The sequence below is a fragment of the Nomascus leucogenys genome, chromosome 18 (genome assembly GCF_006542625.1).
Source record: "Nomascus leucogenys isolate Asia chromosome 18, Asia_NLE_v1, whole genome shotgun sequence".
Lineage (NCBI taxonomy): Eukaryota > Metazoa > Chordata > Mammalia > Primates > Hylobatidae > Nomascus > Nomascus leucogenys.
In genome coordinates this window covers 99,354,230-99,371,772 of record NC_044398.1, presented here as the reverse complement: position 1 = coordinate 99,371,772, position 17,543 = coordinate 99,354,230, and the positions used below count along the sequence as shown (strand labels likewise).

Sequence of the window (17,543 nt, the reverse complement as noted above, 5' to 3'; positions counted from 1 at the left end):
CAATGGCGCGATCTAGGCTCACTGCAACCTCTGCCTCCCGGGTTCAAGTAATTCTCCTGCCTCAGCCTCCCTCGTGGCTGGGATTACAGGTGCCCGCTACCACACCCGGCTAAATTTTTGTATTTTTAGTAGAGATGGAGTTTCACTGTGTTAGCCAGGCTGGTCTCCATTTCCTGACCTTGTGATCCACCTGCTTCGGCCTCCCAAAGTGCTGGGGTTACAGGTGTGAGCCACCACGCCTGGCCAGGGATGGTTTTTTTTTTTTTTTTTTGAGACGGAGTCTCGCTCTGTCGCCCAGGCTGGAGTGCAGTGGCGCGATCTCGGCTCACTGCAAGCTCCGCCTCCCGGGTACACACCATTCTCCTGCCTCAGCCTCCCCGGGTAGCTGGGACTACAGGCACCCGCCACCACGCCCGGCTAATTTTTTTGTGTTTTTAGTAGAGACGGGGTTTCACCGTGGTCTTGATCTCCTGACCTCGTGATCCGCCCGCCTAGGCCTCCCAAAGTGCTGGGATTACAAGCGTGAGCCACCGCACCCGGCCTAGGGATGGGGTTTTGTTTGGCTCAGTCTGCACTGCCTGGCACTCAGGGGCAGCGCCAAGGAGAGAGGGCAACACGGCATGAGCACCATGTGTGGAGTGGCCACCAAACACGGGGACAAGGCCTGGCAACCCTGTGCCTCCTCCATTCACTTTTTACATCAGCGGGTTGTGTCCTGATTGCCACATGTCCCATTTTCTGTCTTCCTCTCTTTCCTCTCCGAGTCTAAGTGGACCCCCAGCTCCCCAGGGCATCCACTGTGCAGAGAGTGCAGAGTCCACACTGCTGCCCACCAACGCCCTGTGCTGCAGGTGGTGTCGATGTGCGTGTGTGAACAGAGACACCACCACAGAAAGGACCTAACAGTTAACATGCACCTCCCAGCCTGCCACCCTACAGCTCCAGCGGGACACGGGCAGTGGGGCTCGGAGAAGGGTCTGTACCTCAGTGGTTTCACTGGCTGCAGTGCTCTCTTCCTTTTTTCTCTCCTCTTCTTCTTGTTCTAGTTCCTTAATACTCTCTTCTAACACATTGGGCCAGAAATCACCTTCAAAATAGGGCAGTTCCTTGGCACTGGTGAGCCTGTCTTCAGTTGCTTGTTTGAAAATATCCTGAGTGGGCAAAGCACAACAGTGAGATGAGGGCCATGCACGCGCGCCCCCCACCATGGTGCGACAGACCCCCACGCAAGCGCGCCCCTCACCACGGTGTGGCAGAACCCCATGCACGTGCCCTCCCCACCACAGTGCAGCAGACCCCTACACATGTGCACTCCCCACCACAGTGCTGGAGCCCCTATTTGTGCAACAGTGATGCACAGGCCCCAATGCCCACTGATGGAAACAGCTCCAACTGTGCTGGTCTCAGACGGCCAGGGGAAAGCCTCAATCAGCTGAAGAAAATGCTTCGAAGTTCTCACTTTAGGCTTTTATTTTTCTGCCTTCTAATCTTCGTAAGTGAAGGTAATTAACAAGTATGCGAATGCAAGAAAAAGGCACACAAATACCCTTCACTCAGTTGTGACAAAAGCCACCACCTTCCTTCAGCACCGGGTACCTTGTAGTCATGAATGATCCGCTCTGCAAACGCCTTGTCCAGCATCTTTTTGTACCACTCCTGCAGTCGTTTTGGCTTGGGTATTTTTTGATCAGGTGGGTGGCAATGGAAGATGTAATCATCTCCTTCACTTGGAGGACAGGCCCAGATGTGCCCTGTCACATACCTGCAGGACCCACACACACAGGTCAGATGAAAGTGCCAGTGAAATTGGCCCTGCCTTTAAGGAGTTATAGCAGAGGAGCAAGGACTCAAGCCAGGACAGAAGTAACCAGAGAGACAGGAGAGAACGAATACCCACAAGGCTGGGTGTGGTGGGGGCAAGGCTAGAACTTTATCCTGAGCAAATGCAAGCCTGCAAATTGGCCCTGAAACACTTCTCCCTCGGGGTGCACATACAGGGCAGAGCCAAGGCTGCAAAGGAAACCTGAGGCCTCATTAAAGAACCAGGGAATATGATGGCTCATCAAGGCAATGCCATCCCCTTCCTTCTGTGCACTGTAAAGGCAGTTCAGTTGACTATTTCTCTCCAAAGGTCAATGTCAACATAAATCTCATTCATTCTGTTCAAGACACTTTGATCAAATGCCCCTAACCTTTTCAAGTTTCAGAAGGGAATGGGGCAGGTCTAGAGTACAGAAACCAAGTGCTAGAGAAGGAAGCCAGACCCAAGACAGCATACACTGCAGGGTTCCGTTTACACAAAGGATTCAGAAAAGACAATTTCAGAGAGACAAAGTAGATTAGTGGTCACCTGGGGCAGGGATGGATTAACAGCAAGGGGCAGGAGGAAAATTTTTTTTCTTCTTTTTTTGGGGCGGGGGTGGGGGGGCAGAGTTTCATTCTTGTTGCCCAGGGTGGAGTGCAATGGCATGATCTCGACTCACCGCAACCTCCGTCTCCCTGGTTCAAGTGATTCTCCTGCCCCCGCCTCCCGAGTAGCTGGGATTACCCTAGGCGCCTGCCACCATGCCCGGCTAATTTTTTGTATTTTTAGTAGAGACAGGGTTTCACCATGTTGGTCAGGCTGGTCTTGAACTCCTGATCTCAGGTGATCCACCTGCCTTGGCCTCCCAAAGTACTGAGATTACAGACTGGGTGAGCCAATTTTTTTTGTATTTTCCTTTTCTTTCCTTTTTTCTTTTTTTGGAGATGGAATCTTGCTCTGTGTCTCCCAGGCTGGAGTGCAGTGGCACAATCTCAGCTCGCTGCAACCCCCGCCTCCTGGGTTCAAGCAATTCTCCTGCCTCAGGCTCTTGAGTAGCTGGGATTACAGGCTCATGCTACCATGCCCGGCTAACTTTTGTATTTTTAGTAGAGACGGGGTTTCACCACGTTGGTCAGGCTGGTCTCAAACTCCTGACCTTGTGATCCGCCCGCCTCAGCCTCCCAAAGTGCTGGGATTACAGGTGTGAGCCACCACGCCCGGTCTTTTTTTTATTTTTAGTAGAGATGGGGTTTCACCATGTTGGTCAGGCTGGTCTTGAACTGCTGACTTCAGGTGATCCACCGCAGCAGGAGGGATCTTATAGGCCAATAACAATGTTCTGAAACTGACTTGTGATAGTTGCACTAATGGGTAAAGTTAGTAAAAACCACTGAATCATACATCCAAAAAAGGGGAATTCTATGATATCTAAATTTTGCCTCAATAAAGTTAAAAAAAAAAAAAAGGGAATGAAAAGGAAGTAAAGGTAGGGAAAAAGCTTGCTACCTGCCCAGGAGCCAGACCTGTGAGGCTCGGGGAGCACCTGGAAAGAGGAGCTTTGGAGATTCTGAATTGATCTTAGGATGTAAAAATAAAAACACATAAAACTTAAAATACCCATTATTTCACAGAATAAACATACAGTAAAAAATAAAGGGTTTTTACTAGTTCCAAATAATTTAATCCAAACTCACCCCAATTTCTTCACATACTCTAAATATCCAATAAGGATCTCATGGTAAACGGCTGTGCGGAGGCAACGTGGCCGGAAGAAATGAATACTATCCAGATAAGAAATGTACACACGCCTGTGGGAAGGAGGCACATGTTTAACTCACAGTATCCCTCAAATTTGAAATCAAACACAAGCAACAAAAAACACCCTGGAAGTTTAATTTTTAGACAGGGTCTTGCTCTGTCATTCAGGCTGCAATGCGGTGGTGCGGTCACAGCTCACTGCAGCCTCAACCTCATGGGCTCATGCAATCCTCCTGCCTCAGCCTCCCATGTAATTAGGATGATAAGGCATGTACCATCATGCCCAGATAATTTATTTTTTTGTAGAGATAGGGTCTCACTTTGTTGCCCAGACTTGTCTCAAACTCCTGTGCTCCAGTGATCCTCCCACCTCGGCCTCCCGCAATGCTGTGATTGGCCAGTTTTTGTTTTGATGGTATTTACACTGGCCACCAAACAGGATGTGATAAACAAACAAACCAAAAACCAAAAAAAAAAACCAAAAAAACACAAAACAAAAAAACCCAACCCTGCTGCCAACCAGTTAAATGGAATTCAGTTTTTGTCACTGAACAAAAGGATGAATGGCACCACTCGGCACAGAGAGCCACAATTAGGGCAAACTGAGAAAAGCCACTTTTAGTTCACTCTTCCCCAGATTCCTGACTGCACACGAAGTCCCTCGTGGCAGAGCTACTTCCTCTGTTCAGGTGCCAGGCTGCCCCATCCCAACTCCCCAGGTTTACCTGCCTTAGGTAAGAGCGGGTCCCACACAGACTCGCCACACAAAACATGCTCACTGCAGTCATCTCAACAGTTCATTTCCTGCTAGTTTAATGGAAAAAAAACTAACTGCTTTGGTTAGTTAATTGTGGTTTGATTTACTTTAATCCCCTATGAAGGCTCACAGGCTCCTCTGGGACACTTAACAGCCCTGGTCTATCCTAACACAGCTCACCCAATGACACGCCCCGGAAGGAGCTGGAAAACTACCTCGTGTTTGGAGGGGGGCAATCAGAGCCGTATTCTTGGACGTGCATTCCAAAAAAGCAGACATCCACGCCGTCAATTTCCTCAAAAGCAAACAGAGCTTTGGTTCGATATGGGAAAGATTCAGACATTTCCCCAGAATCCACAAACCTGAAACAAAAGCCAGAGCCGGACATTTACAAAGGCTGTTGCTGACAAGGTGCTTCTGCACACCAGGCCTGCTCCTCTAACTCTGGCCACTGCAGATGAGTGGAGGCATGGCCACCTCCTCAGACTGCGGCCTGGAGTCCTCCCTATGGGCCAATCAGCCCCGGAGCGGGGAGCACCTGCTTTCTGACCAGTTTCCCTCACTAGGGAACTGCACCTCTGTGAATGAAATACGGGATTCTGAGGAGGACTGGCTATAGAGCAGTCCCCCTTATCCACGGGGTGTATGTTCCAAGACCAGCAATGGATGCTGGAAACCGTGGACAGTATCAACCTCTATGCGTTTTTTTCTTATACACCTGTACTGGTCACAAAATTTTAATTTATAAATTAGGCACAGCAAGAGATTAACAAGAATAAGTCATAATAAAACAAGACAATTATAAACAGTATACTGTAATATGTTATGTGGTCTCTCTCGAAATAGCTTACTGCACTGTATCGGGTAACTAAATCCCTAGACATGACAACCGCGGCTGAGGGGGCTACTGCACGATTCGCTGCTGCAAAGTCTCTGAAGGATGACCTCAAACTCAAGAGCTTTGCAGAGAGCAGGCTCTGGCAAGCGGGCGTGGGGACTGCTCGCAGAGCACTGCAGAGAGCAGGCACACTGACCGTGACTTCATCCCGGGCTTGACCTCCACCGTCTTATCTGAGCTGGCCACCACTCGGACAAAAACCTCCCCGGCTTCAGGGTGATTCTGGCGCCGCAAAAATTTGTTCACTCGGTCTTCCAAGTGGTTTCCCAGTCTCGTGGTCTGCAGCCCTAGGAAGTCCAGAAGGAACAGGTGAGAGGGCTTCAACAGCACTGCTGAGACAGTGACTTGAGACTACAGAATCCACCCCACTTTGCAGCACGGGCTGATATTTTAAAGGACTAACGTTCTCCAAACACGGAAGAAATCTAATCTGCCCTGTGACAGGAGTGTTACATAAGGGAAAGGTGGACTCTGGGATCTCAGGCACTCCACTCCTGAAAACCGTTTACATGCCCAGGTAACCTGCATCTTTTTCTAACAGTATGGGGCAGAAGAGCAATAGAAGTGGGTCCAAAATTGACAGGGGCTCTAGGGCGGAGCAGAGGGATGTTTCCCTGTTGCTTCCTGCTTTCCCTGGAGGGCAGAGACGGCACACCCTCAGTGGCCTCCTCCTGCCCAGCTCTGAGGAGAAAATCCCTACTATGGAGTCTAACGTGAGCGTGGAATGTTCTAGGGCTGACAAATCAAGCTCTGGCCAGTGCCTGTCCGGTGCCTCAGGAGCTGGCAAAGTATTGGCGTCCAAGCCTGCCCTGAGCCATCGCCTCACGCGGTGCATGAATGAAGTTTCCGAGCCTTGGCGAGGGCAGCCTTTCCTGGGCTCACCTCCCCACCGCCACCCCTCCTCACCCATGGCCAGCCCCAGGTGGCTACTGTCACAGGAGCTACCCAGAGGCAGGACATTATTTCAGTACAGAGAACTCCTCATATACAGGTTAAAAAACTATAAGGGAAAGCTGCAAAAGGTTCTTAGTGATTATTATAGACAATGAGATTTTCAAAGATGTTTTCTTCTTTACTGGCTTTTAAATATTTCCTACATTAGTGAGAAACAGGAAAATTGGGAATTTTAGAAGATTCCTTAGCGAACTGGAAAATTTAGACCAAACTTCTAAATTTCATTTTTCTGCAATAAACAAACCAGTGGTGCTGATTTTTGGATAAGCTGTACCTGAATAAAAATGATTTAACAGGAAAAATGTGGCCGGGCACAGTGGCTCATGCCTGTAATCCCAGCACTTTGGGAGGCCGAGGCAGGCGGATCACCTGAGGTCAGGAGTTCAAGACCAGCCTGACCAAAACGGAGAAACCCCATCTCTACTAAAAATACAAAATTAAGCTGGGTGCGGTGGCTCACACCTGTAATCCCAGCATTTTGGGAGGCTGAGGTGAGTGAATCACCTGAGGTCAGGAGCTCGAGACCAGCCTGGCCAACACGGTGAAACCCCGTCTCCACTAAAAATGTAAAATTAGGCCGGGCGCGAGGGCTCACGCCTGTAATCCCAGCATTTTGCGAGGTCGAGGCAGGCGGATCACGAGGTCAGGAGATCAGGACCATCCTGGCTAACACGGTGAAACCCCATCTCTACTAAAAAACAGAAAAACTTAGGACTACAGGCGTGGTGGCGGGCGCCTGTAGTCCCAGCTACTCGGGAGGCTGAGGCAGGAGAATGGCGTGAACCCGGAAGGTGGAGCTTGCACTGAGCTGAGATCGCGTGACTGCACTCCAGTGTGGGCAACAGAGCGAAACTGTCTCAAAAAACAAAACAAAACAAAAAAACAAAAACCTCACCCCCCAAAACAAAAAAAAACTCTTCCAGAGTAACTTCTCTATTTGACACCTCTGATCCCTACATGGCTGCTTACTCCAGGGGTGGCCTCGGACAGTACAGGGGTCTAGGGGCAGGCCGTGCTCACTGCGGTGCATGCTGCGCCACCTTCCTCACGGTGCTGCCTCCTTTTCTGTTATCACTTGATTTGGCCACTGTTCCTACTTTTTCATCACTCCTTGCCATTGCTGCAGTTATGTCCTTGTATGTGCCTTTATGCATATGTGCAAATATTTTTATAGGATACATGTGTGAAAGTAGACTTGCTAAATCTAAAAATGAACACTTTAAATTGTGCCCCTCGCTTTCTGGCATTCAACTTGTATTTTCATCCACGGCGCATGACACGGGCCTTTTGTGCCTTTTCCTTTCTGATCTCTGGACTGTATCTTTTTAAGGAAGGCTTTTCGTAACTCAACACAATAAAATTATTATCTTACTTTTATCCTGAATGCATCTGTAGTTTTGTTTACTTTTCTCGCTTTTAATCTACCTGAATTTGGTTTTGCATATGGTGTATGAGAAGGAGGTGGTTTTCAATGCAAGATTAAGGAAGCATACCTTTACTCTGTGATCAGACACCACAACGCCTGTGCTGACACACACACACACACACACACACACACACACACACTGAGAGTAGAGCTACCTCTAGTCTCCTAGGCCCTTTTCTCCTGTAATGTTCCATTTCTAGATCTTGGGCTCATCCACCGAATGCCCACGGGTCTTTCTGGATGCTGCGGTGGGAGTGGGATGGACCTGCTCTGGGACCACTTGTGCCATTCCGCCTAGTCACCTCCTGCCCCTTTCAGGCAATGACTGTTCTACGGAGGCCTAGTTCTCTGAGTAATTCTGTTTTGGCTACTGAGACTCTGGCCCAGGGAAGAACTTTCAATTTGCTCAAATGCATTAGTGAACTCACTCAGAATGAATCCTCTGAAGCAGGGCCTCTCAAATGGAGGCAACTGTGCCCCTCCAGGAGACATCTGGCAATGTCTGGAGACATATCTGACAGACATAATTAATTGCTGAGGAAGGTGTTACTGGCACTGAGTGGGCAGAGGCCAGGGATGCTGCTAAAATCCTATAAGGCACAGGACAGCCCCCAAAACAGAGGATTACCTGGCCTGAAATGTCAACAGTGGCTCAGTTGAGAAACTGAGCTAAGGAAAAGTATTACAATAGTTTATCAATGAGTGGTATTTCAAAAGTGTTTAACAGAGGCAGTGTAAGCTACAGGATAACTTTGGATGTTGGTTAACAACAGAGTTTGCAGTTGAATTAAGACTCAGTCTCAAGTCTACAGGGTGGCTTCCTCCTCCCCTTCCCCCAGTGCATGGTCCATCCTAGCATTTCCATCTCTCTTCTATTCTGAGCTCCCCAAATGACCCTGGTTCTGTTGGGGATCTCCTGAGCAACATGCTAGTCACCTGTCCTGCCAGAGAAAGGTGACAGCTGTAGGGAGCAGCAGGCAAGTGAATGTTAGAACGCTGCTGCAGTTGCCTTTCTTGTGTGGGTTTGCTGGTTAACTCAGCAAAAGGACAGCCTGGCACGTCAAGCTGCAGAAGGCCATCCCAACACTTGAGAATTGACTCTATTAAATAACCATAAACTTTTGAGAACAATGTGGTCTTAAAAAAAAAAAGTGAGCCGGGCATGGTGGCTAATGGCTATAATCCCAGCACTGCAAGGAGGCCGAGGCGGGCGGATCACAAGGTCAAGAGATTGAGACCATCCTGGCCAACATGGTGAAACCCGTCTCTACTAAAAATACAAAAATTAGCTGGGCGTGGTGGCGGGCGCCTGTAGTTCCAGCTACTCGGGAGGCTGAGGCAGGAGAATCGCTTGAACCCAGGAGGTGGAGGTTGCAGTGAGCTGAGATTGCACCACTGCACTCCAGCCTGGCGACAGAGCGAGAATGTCTCAAATTAAAAAAAAAAGAAAGTCTACTCATGCAAAGTTCTTTCTATTTCTGCACAGGCACCACCAGCTGCAGTAACATGTCCAGCCAAGTCCACATGCAGGCCAGGCTCCTACCACTCTAGGGGTAGCGGCTGGTTCCTAGAGGCCATGGCTCTGCCCCACTGTAGCAGAACCCAGCACCCACGGGACAGACCCATGGCAGCCCACACAGGGCCCAGGGTTAGAGAGTGCTGGCCAACATTACACCACACATGCACGCACGAGGGGTGAGGGGTCTTAGGTCTAAACCACTTGAGAATAATCTGTTGATAAATTTTCTCAGAATTTACAAAGTTTACTGTACATCTAACCTTTCATCTAAAACATGCGCTGATCACAAACGCTGACTTTCATATAACAATCAGGCCAAATAGTCCCTTTAAGGGTGGACTGAGATGTTTTACACTCGATGAAGATCCACAGCCCAAGGTTGCGAGTCCTGCTCTGAGCTCTGTGCTCAGCAGCCCCGTGGCTGAGATGACCATTCTGAGAAGCACAGACTTCAGGGACTCACAGCTGTGCTGCCTATTCTCAGTGAAGCCCCTGAAGAACATTCTTGCATTCTTACCCCCATGACTGGCCTGGCTCTCCTTAAGGACGAGACAAGAAAAATACAAAGCACTGGGGAAAAAAACTAATGAAAATCTTTGACAACCGAACCTCAGAACCATGTGTTGAGAGGAACCAAAGGACAATGGGGACAATTTCTACAAGTTTCTAAAATGTGCAGTCCAGGAAACAGAAAGCTTCCCGAAACTTACTCTTAGCACTGAATTTGTTTTCTTTTCGAGGTCTGCCAGTTTTCTTCAAGCAGTTGTCGCACACAAAACTGCAAAAATAATAGTGGTATGATGAGACTGTATATAATGATGTAAACTGTCAAACCAACAAAATGCAGCATTCAGATATTTTGTTGGCAGTTTAAATCACATTATTATAAAATTAAAGAGTGAAGAGGCAGACTGCTTTGATTCCACAATTCCTAAAGCGGACAAACACTTACAACTTAAATTTAGAACCAACTGCCATTTCTCTTAATTGCTGAGTTCTTGCTGACAACAGTGAATGAGATGCAGTAGCCACTGCAACTGCCCCGCCACTGGCTCTGTGCAGAACTGCCCTCCAGGCCAGGGGAAACTACTCACCCTGAAGGCCAAATGATGTCATAGTGGAGAACGCAAATCTGATGCATCTTCCGGCCACACTCCTTGCAATCAACGAAACTAGGAGACAAAGAAGGCACACTGTTAAAGCACACGGAACCACAAGACCAGAGTCATTTGTGGAAGTCTGTGTGTGCGTCCACACCTTGTTCTCTGGGTTACTTTGAGTAGTGCTGACATTAATGCATGTGTTGGCTGATTCAGCTATATTTTACAATGCATCCATATGATATCTTCTATAGGAAAAAGCTTTCTTCTTTTCTTTGTACAAGCGCTTCATTCCTCTTTTCTCCCAATCTCCCTTTGCAACCAGAAAGGAAACTTTATTTTTAAAAATTGCTGTGACAAATACGTATTTCACAGGCCGGTATTTCTGACACTGCTACACATTTTCAAGAGCAATGCCTTCTCTAGGTGATTTCACATGCCTAAACTGACTTAAAAAATAGAGAACAATACTTTTAGAGTTCTAAACATGTGCTCTTAAGTCTAGAATTGTTTAGGATACTAATGGGAAACATGGCCAGTTCAGAGCAGCCACACTAGGCGTGAGGCACAAAAACACCAGTTCTGAGTCAGTTACAAACGGTGGAATGTGTCAGGCCTACTGGCAAGTTGACAAGGGTTTATTCAAGTAAACACTGGTGAAGCGAGAGGATGGACCACCCGTTCCCCACGTATCCTCCACACTGTTCTATGGCAGCCCACAACCACGGCCCACCAGGACTCCGTCACCTCCAGGAACTGCCTCAACCCAGGAATCTTAAATGCCAAGATGCCTTGAGGGCAAGACCTTGGGTTTTTGTCAGCTCCCTCCCTTGCTGCCAACACAATGCATACCTCCGAGGAGGGGCTGAAGGGAGTGGTGAGTAATGTGACTCCCTGTGTGCTCCTGAGCTCTGAGCTACGGCTCCTCTACAGTGTGCCCCTGCCCTTGTCCCCTTAATCTGTCCATTGCACGTGCTATGCAAGCCCTCAGCCATGGGTCTACCCTCATTTGGCTTCTCTGCCCAGTCTGCTGGAGGTAAAGAAAAGACACACGCACAAAAACTGTGGAAAAAAACACACACAAAAATGGCGGCACCCGTTCATGGTCCTATGGCACTCTCTGACAGCCCTGCTCTGTCTGGTTCCCTCTCCCTTCCACATGGCAGCTGCTCTGAATCTGCACTCCTTTCCTCCAGTGCTTATCCTCCACAAGCCCTGTCTTTGAAAACTCAGCCAGTGAGCTCATCCCCTACGCTAAGAATTTCAAAGGTTGGGGCCAGGAACTTCCTCAATTCCTGTGCCGTCTCCAAAGGTCCCCTGCTCTCAACTCTTCCCTCCCATGTCAGGGGAAAGGAGTGCCCCCCAAAACTACACTGGGGACAGGGGCAGTGGCTCACACCTGTAATCCTAGCATGTGGAGAGGCTGAGGTGGAAGGATTGCTTTACTGGGAGTTTGCGACCAGCCTGGGTAAAATATAGAGACCCCGTCTCTACAAAAAATTCAAAAATTAGCTGGGCATGGTGGCGTGTGCCTGTAGTCCCAGTTACTTAGGAGGCTGAGCTGGGAGGACTGCTTGAGTCTGGAAGGTTGTGGCTGCAGTGAGCTATGACTGCACCACTGCACTCCAGCCTGGGTGACACAGCAAGACCCTGTTTCAAAAACAACAAACAAAATCCAAACAAACAAAACACTGCATATTCCAGACTCCATGACATCCATTTTGAATTTCCCTCTTTCTCCCACTTCCAATTATTATTGGCCAACTAGGTAGCTCCCCTTCCCTCAGTCCCCCAGCAAGCCCCCCTGCCCAGCTCCAAAAGCTCTTGCTTTAAATGGGGTTTCAGTTTCTTGCCTTCTCCTGCTTTGTGTCTCTTAACTAATCTCTAACAACATCTTTTCCTCTTCTGATCAGTTCACCTCATAGACCAAAGATGACCCTCTTACACTAGAACCAATGCTATTCTTCAAAACCTCCTCAACACATTATAGGATAAAGTCTAAATATCAAGAGACAGTGTAATGGCCCTTCATGAAGTTAACCTCTGCCTACCAACCACTCGCTCTAGGGGCCTTGTAGTTTTATTGAGCAACCTGTGTTCTTTCATGCCTTTGTTTCTAGAATGCTCTGCAGTTTCGACATAAGTGTCAACTTGTCCAGGAAACCAGGCCCAACTGTGGTGATGCCACTCTGCCCAGGCGGGGCCCCTTCTGTCTGGGACTCACTTGTACTGTCTCCTGTGGCAGCCTGTGCCATTACCCAGCTGTCTCTCTAGATTACAACCAGCAGGAAGGAGACTCTTTCACTCATCCATGTGTTCCCTCTGCCTGGCACCTACTACTTGAATGTAATATATCTTGAAGTTGAAAAGTAGATATAAATCGGCCAGGCACGGTGGCTCACGCCTGTAATCCCAGCACTTTGGGAGGCTCAGGTAGGTGGATCACAAGGTCAAGAGTTCAAGACCAGCCTGGTCAAGATGGTGAAACCTCGTCTCTACTAAAAATACAGGCCGGGCGCAGTGGCTCACACCTGTAATCCCAGCACTTTGAGAGGCCGAGGCGGGTGGATCACGAGGTCAGGAGATCGAGACATCCTGGCTAACATGGTGAAACCCTGTCTCTACTAAAATTACAAAAATATTAGCCAGGTATGGTGGCACATGCCTGTAATCCCAGCTACTCGGGAGGCTGAGGCAGGAGAATCGCTTGAGCCCGGGAGACGGAGGTTGCAGTGAGCTGAGATTGTGCCACTGCACTCCAGCCTGGGCAACAAGAGTGAAACTCCATCTCAAAAACAAACAAAAAAAAAAATTAAAAAAAAAATAAATAAATACATAAATTAGCCAGGCATGGTGGCGGGCACCTGTAATCCCAGCCACTCGGGAGGCCAAGGCAGAGAATTGCTTGAATCTGGGAGGTGGAGGTTGCAGTGAGCCGAGATTGTGCCACTGCATTCCAGCCTGGGGGACAGAGCAAGACTTGTCTCAGGGGGAAAAAAAAAGGAAAGAAAAGTAGATATAAATCATAATGAAACTATAAAGCCAAGGAGAGAAAGATACAATGTGAAAAGAAAGGTGGAAAGTCAGGAAAAACAATCCGATGGTCATGAGAGGGGTGGGCGCTCTGCCCTGGCATCTTGCCAAGACTACAGCTCTAGGATTTCACATCATCGTCCTGTCTGTGTACCAGGTGCTGGTAGAGATGAAGTAACCTGCCAAAAGTCAAGCTAGGTTTCCAGAGGTGGCCTGGGTAGAAATCTGTGTTTGCCACTCTAGCCACTGGCTTCCCTGGAGAGGGTCAGGATAGGGAGGGCAGGATCTGTTTCTTGCCTTGGCTGAGTCACAGCCCACATTTCTCAAGTAGCCAACGCTCCTGGAGCCTGTGCTCACCGTGGGGACAAAAAATAGACAGTATCGCCATGCCAATTTAGAGTGCCCTCAGAACTTTACACTGGGGACCTGGGAAGAGGCTACCACACTGAAGAAACTCTGAAGTCTCTTTAGGGGCTGTTATGAAGCAAGGTTAGCAAATGCAGCACTCTCACTCATCACTGTAGAAAAGTGCTCAACAGGGCCGGGCGCAGTGGCTCACGCCTGTAATCCCAGCACTTAGGGAGGCCCAGACGGGCAGATAACAAGGTCAGGAGATCGAGACCATCCTGGCTAACACGGTGAAACCCCGTCTCTACTAAAAATACAAAAAATTAGCCAGGCGTGGTGGTAGGCGCCTGTAGTCCCAGCTACTCGGGAGGCTGAGGCAGGAGAATGGTGTGAACCCAGGAGGCAGAGCCTGCAGTGAGCGGAGATCGTGCCACTGCACTCCAGCCTGGGGGACAGAGCGAGACTCAGTCTCAAAAAAACAAAACAAAACAAAAACAAAATAAAAAAAAGTGCTTAACAATGGCAAGAACATGTGCCAAGCTTTACATTGTTTGAGACAGCAGTTTCCAAGAGGTTTTCTTTCTGCTATTTCCCTTTAAACGATACTACTAGTACTATCCCACCAAATAATCCTACCTTTGGTCTCTAAAGATTCATGCTAAATGGCTTCTTAAAGACACCCATGACCAAATTATTAGAGAGGTTCTCATAGAACTAAAACATCCATTTAATCTTATCACTGTTAAAATCCAGTAACTAGAGAACATGTTACAGAGACATACGTATTTTATTTAAGTTTAAAAAGAATCTATATCTAAAAGATAACCTCACACCAGAAATTCCACTTACGGCAACATATTTCCAATGTTTTTACCCACAACCCACTCCATAAGGAGTAACTTTACCGATTTCAAACCAAAACTAAAAGTAGAAAAGAAATAGCTATATACTTACGGTTCGGGGTCTAAGGTATCATTTTTCTTCTTTTCAAACTGATCCTTTGAAATTGTCCTTGTTTTAAAATAAGAAAACATGTTTTATTAACTAAAATTTATCTGTTGAGTATAAACTATAGGGTCTCTGGAATGTTACTTTTTAACTAGTTCTTCAAACAAAAAGACATCATGGCCCCTTAAAATCTCAATTACATGTAATAACAGAATGAACAGAAAACTTAATTTCACAGAACACTGCAATGTATTTTTCCACATATTCCACTATCATTTCTTTTCTTTCTTTTTTTTCAGAGACAGGGTCTTGCTCTGTTGCCCAGGCTGGAGTGCAGTGGCGCCATCATGGCTCACTGCAGCCTTAACCTCCTAGGCTCAAGTGATCCTCCTGGGTAGCTGGGACTATAGGCATGCACCACCATGACTGGCTAATTTTTTGATTTTTTGTGGAGATGGGGGTCTCATTATGTTGCCAAGGCTGAACTCAAACTCACCCCGGTTCTGAGTAGCTTGGACTACAGGTACAAACCACCACGCCCTGTTAAGTTTTTTTTTTATTTTTTGTAGAGATGGGGGTCTCACTATGTTGCTCAGGCAACAATCCAATTATTAATCACACAACTAAACAGCATTAGGATGACAAGGGAAATAAATTGAAAATGTAGAATTTCAGTCACTTTGGTTTGTTTGTCTTACAAGTTAGGTTTTTTCTGCATGTGAACAAAGAAAATGGTAGAGCATAAGTGCCTACACTGCTGGAAACTGCTCCTGCGGCAAAGCCTTCCTTTCTGTTGGGGGAAGTCACACTGTGGGTAGGGTGGTAGGAATCATGGAAGACTGGGGAACTCAGTCTGATGAAAAGAGGGAACGGTAGAGACCCGGGCAGATGTGGTGGGTGGCTGGCAGGTTTTTAGGTATTTGAGCATAGAAATGAGTTGATAACACAATTTGTGCATTTGCTTTTTCTTGCCACACAGTGGCCATTCTATCACTCAAAGGTAACTACCGGAAAACAAACACTGGAAATACAAGTTTAACCCTGTGCAGGAATGAACTAACAAAGTCATACCCGTCCACTTTGGAGCTGGTAAACAATAGGTAAAGCACTAGTGAGGGCAGGAGACACATTTAGACTTTAGGCTAAAAAATGGGGTTGGAGAACACTGGAATCCATTAATCTGCATTAGAGTTCAGCAACTGAAAGGATGGAGGTTTAAGTTGAGATAAACTAAATGTAAAGGGCAGGGCATGTACACCAAACTCATTTTTTGCTACTGCCAGTTCTGTAAATGGGGCTACCTGGTTTCTCAGGTGTAACTGAAAATTTACATGGTCGGGCATGATGGCCCCAGCACTTTGGAAGGCCAAGGCAGGAGGACTGCTTGAGGCAAGAGTTCGAGACCAGCCTCGGTAACAACAGTGAGACCCTATTTCAAAAAAAAAAAATTAAAATAAAGAAAATTTATAATTCCCCAAAATGGAAGTTGACAACCACTAGGAAAAAGCAATTATTTCAGAAAAAAAGACAGATCAAGGTCAAGAGAGACCAGTGGTCTCCAGTGGCAGGCCACAGTACCACCGCCTTGAATGATAAAGGCAGAGGGGGCACTGTGGTTCAGCCAAAACACATTTTTCAGTGTAAATGTCTATGTATACACATATTCAAATTAAATGTGAGCATAGTTAATATGAAGCAAACCCCACAACACAACAGACTGTAATCCCATCACTTTGGAAGCCCCAGGCAGGTGGATTGTGCTTCAGTCTAGGAGTTTGAGAGTAGCCTAGGCAACATGGCAAGACCTCGTCTGTACAAAAAATACAAAAAAATTAGCTGGGTATGGTGGCGGGCACCTGTAATCCCAGCTACTTGAGAGGCTGAGAAAAGAGGATCGCTTGAACCCAAGAGGTCAAGGCTGCAGTGAGTCGAGATAGTGCCACTGCACACCACCCAGGTGACAGAATGAGAACCTGTCTCAAAAACAAAAAACCAAAAAACATTGCATGAAAGTCAAAATGGCACTGGTACTTCCTTTATAGTCATTGGTAAGAGGAAAAAGCAATTTAAGGTCACCCTCCCTCACCCCAGAAAAAATGACAGGATGGTACTTACGTCTGGGGCTGTGAAGGGTCGTCACCCAGGGTCACATTCTCGCCCTGGATCTCTGTGAAACACTTCTCACAGAAATGATACCTGTCAGCAAGAAGGCCATACTTGGGTGAACTGGTCCATCATAACACACAGCCACCCAAGCAACGAAGCCACCAATCAGAGCAGGGCAGAGCACCACGACGAAGGGGGGGCGTTGTTGGTTGATTGATGGGTCAGTGAGGACAATGAAAGGAACAGGGGGCAGGTGGGGAAAGGCAGGATTAGAGAACAGGGAAGGGAACAAATAGCACAGACACAGAGGTAAGACGCAGACACCAAGACAACACAGAGCAGAAAGCCAAGGCAAAGCATTGATTAGCATTCGGTCTCATTGCACACATCACAGGCCATCATCACTAACAACGACAGGCTCGGTCCGGCTCCAAGAGGCAAATGTTTTCAAGGAGTTGTTAATACTAGAATTGCATGGAGCCCAAATTTAGGAATCTGAATTTTGTTCTTACTCAGAGAAAGTCAAATATAACTCCAGGGTTTGAGATGGAAAAATTTACTTGAACAAAACAGTCTGACAAAAGGCCTTAAAAAAGCAATTTAAACTGAAATAGCTTTATTTTTCAAAATGGAAAATTTATGCTTGACAGCAATTCAGAGATTTTATTTCTGGTATTAAGCCAGATCTTTAAATGTATGAAAATGCTGAGCACCCAGAACTGATTTTAATTTTTTCCTGTTTTTTTTTCATGTTAATCATTCACTTAATTGTGTTACAATACAAATGAAACCAAATCCATATTCTAGACAAACATTTAACATAAATGCAGTCAGGGTCAAAGACTTTCCACCCATTTATCAATATGAATATACAGGGTAATAAGCAATGTGA

The 17,543-nt window shown here is 47.1% G+C and overlaps 1 protein-coding gene across 2 annotated transcripts in view; it reads right to left on the bottom strand.

Annotated features, from left to right (window-relative positions):
* CREBBP (CREB binding protein) overlaps positions 1 to 17,543 on the bottom strand; it is a 156,463-nt gene that overhangs the window by 10,454 nt on the left and 128,466 nt on the right. For both annotated transcript variants that reach the window (XM_003269219.4, XM_012497415.2), the window contains 9 exons: positions 16,661 to 16,741; positions 14,552 to 14,608; positions 10,211 to 10,288; positions 9,827 to 9,894; positions 5,354 to 5,504; positions 4,535 to 4,681; positions 3,499 to 3,612; positions 1,597 to 1,762; positions 984 to 1,151 (listed from right to left, as the gene is read on the bottom strand). In XM_003269219.4, coding sequence (XP_003269267.1) covers positions 984 to 1,151; positions 1,597 to 1,762; positions 3,499 to 3,612; positions 4,535 to 4,681; positions 5,354 to 5,504; positions 9,827 to 9,894; positions 10,211 to 10,288; positions 14,552 to 14,608; positions 16,661 to 16,741 — 1,030 coding nt within the window. The remainder of the gene's footprint in view (positions 1 to 983; positions 1,152 to 1,596; positions 1,763 to 3,498; positions 3,613 to 4,534; positions 4,682 to 5,353; positions 5,505 to 9,826; positions 9,895 to 10,210; positions 10,289 to 14,551; positions 14,609 to 16,660; positions 16,742 to 17,543) is intronic.